Here is a 2,292-nt window from a genome sequence, read left to right on the forward strand (position 1 = left end):
AAAGTCTAAAATCTAATCTTAAAGGTAGAGAGGGTGTCCGCCTCCTGAACTGAGACTGGGAGTTGGTTCCGTAGGAGAGGAGCTTGATGGACTCTAAATCCTGACTGAAAATCCTCAGACAAATCATTCTTGTGCAAGTGGTCACATAACTGCTTTGCTACAGCTTTTTCAAGGATTTTGGAAATAAATGGGCGATTGGATATTGGTCTATAATTAGCTAGGACACCTGGGTCAAGAGTAGGCTTTTTGAGTAGAGGTTTAATTACTGCAAGTTTAAAAGCCTGTGGAACATAACCTGTTAATAGAGAGAGGTTAATCAGATCTAGTATGGATGTGTTGATTAGGGGAAAGACGTCTTTGAGCAGCCTTGTCGGGATGGGGTCCAGGAGACATGTTGATGATTTAGATGAAGCAATTGTTGAGGTCAACTCAGAGAGATCTATAGGGGAGAAGTAGTCCAAGTATAAATGAGGTCTTACAGATGTTTCTAAAACCATTGTAGTAGATGGCACATCTGCGAGAGCTGTGGGAGTGGTCTGTATGGTGTAAAACTAACAGTTCTCTGAAACACTGGTCTACTGTTGTTCCAGGTGCTGCAGCCGTCAGCGAAGGACAAATACCCAGCGTTCACTTTCATGCAGGGTCATGGCAGAGATTACGACCTGTCGGCAGGCCTGACCCCAGAGAAGAGAGAATGGCCCTTCATCCGTGACCCAAGGAGGACGGTCACCACTGCAGGGGACTTTGTGCTGCTGTGACAGTGGTGTGAAAAAGACTACTGATGGGGAAATGGGGATCTTCCTCTTTTTTTAAGAATCAAACCACTCGGTATCCACAGCCTTCTGTATGATTGTTGTGACACTCAAGGTTTTTGAAATTTTTTAACCTACAGTAATTCAGTCTGTACATCCTGGAAACTTTGTTGCTGAGCAGTTTTACCAGAAACTGTTATTTAGTAGTTGGACTTGTATTTGTTGGCTGGCAATGCGAGCACACTGTATAATTTTTCAGGAGGCCTCTGAACATTTCTGGTGGTCTGCTAAATTTAGTCAACAGTTTTTATATGTTCCTCTAAAAAAAAGAGGAACATCTAAGGGAGCATCCACCCCCCCGCGACCCTGTTCAGAAATAAGTGGTATTTCATGGATGGATCTAAGGGAGCACTTTTCATTTTGCACCACTATTTCTATAGACTTAAGACAGGATGTTAAGAGCTACCTTATCAAAACACAAGATTCTGGGATATTTAGTGTAGGACTTATTTGCACTTTACATCATGTTGAAGTCATGTTTATGGTGATCACTAGGTCCAGTTCAGCATTCCCAGGTTAATACACTTTGTGAAATCAAGAACTAACAGTACCATAGGGCAGTATTATTTAGACAGAGTTTCTAAAGGGTGGTTAGCAGTAGCCTAAAAGAACTGTAGTTAAAGCCTTAATTAATATGAGCAAGGGGCTAAGTAACTTTTTCAAACATCTCTGGCAAAAATATTTCATCCACGCAAGTTTAATTATTCACCTATTTTTCACTCATATTAAACACCTGAACAGCAGAAGCACATATAGGACACACGCTCTGATAAGTGTCTTCATAATTTTGCCAACATTTATTCATACTTGAACTAATTTTTCTTAGCAATACTATGTTATGGTTTTGCGTGATGATATGATTGTTTCCATGTATTTTTGGGTGGTATTGATGTCATCTGAGTTATGCTTCACAGTGAAAGTGACCAGCAGTGACAAGAGAGTTTGTCAAAGCGATAATGATGTTGTTTGCTATACCTCACTAAGCACTGTATGTTGTTAATTACCCTTTACAATAGGATGCTTGGATTTAATAGTGTCTACTGTATATGCATCTAGTCTAGCACATTCTAATCTAGAACAGCAGCTGTAGTCAGATTCAAGGTACTGCCGTATACTGGTAGTTAAATTTATATAGAGTAGAAACCTATTTTACAAATAGAATCAGAGAGAAATACTACATATGTTCATTGTCCGGTCATTGCTGTTATTTGTTGTGAGCATTTAATCATTTTGGTCATTTATTTCAAAGCATAAAAGGGCTTTTCTAACATTCCACATTGTTTTGTTTTGTTGTTGTTTTTTTTGCCAAAATGATCTGTTGCTGTTCTTATGAAAATAACTTTTGCAATAACAAACACTTGAATAAACCAGAAGTGAGGAAGTACCCTAGAACACATTTGGTTACACGACTCATGCACTTTGAAAACACTGAAGTATTGAACTGTTGAATGTGATTTCCTGCGTCACAACACCTGCATGT

At 39.2% G+C, this 2,292-nt stretch overlaps 1 protein-coding gene across 1 annotated transcript in view; it reads left to right on the forward strand.

The window, feature by feature from the left end:
• Nucleotides 1–1,907, forward strand: part of atg4c (autophagy related 4C, cysteine peptidase) — a 12,026-nt gene extending 10,119 nt beyond the window's left edge. Inside the window, exon 12 of the mRNA XM_020602699.1 lies at nt 591–1,907. Within this exon, the coding sequence (XP_020458355.1) occupies nt 591–758 (168 nt within the window). The 3' untranslated portion in view covers nt 759–1,907. The remainder of the gene's footprint in view (nt 1–590) is intronic.
• Nucleotides 1,908–2,292: the final 385 nt, after the last annotated feature.

Source organism: Monopterus albus, unplaced genomic scaffold (genome assembly GCF_001952655.1).
Source record: "Monopterus albus unplaced genomic scaffold, M_albus_1.0 scaffold58.1, whole genome shotgun sequence".
NCBI lineage: Eukaryota > Metazoa > Chordata > Actinopteri > Synbranchiformes > Synbranchidae > Monopterus > Monopterus albus.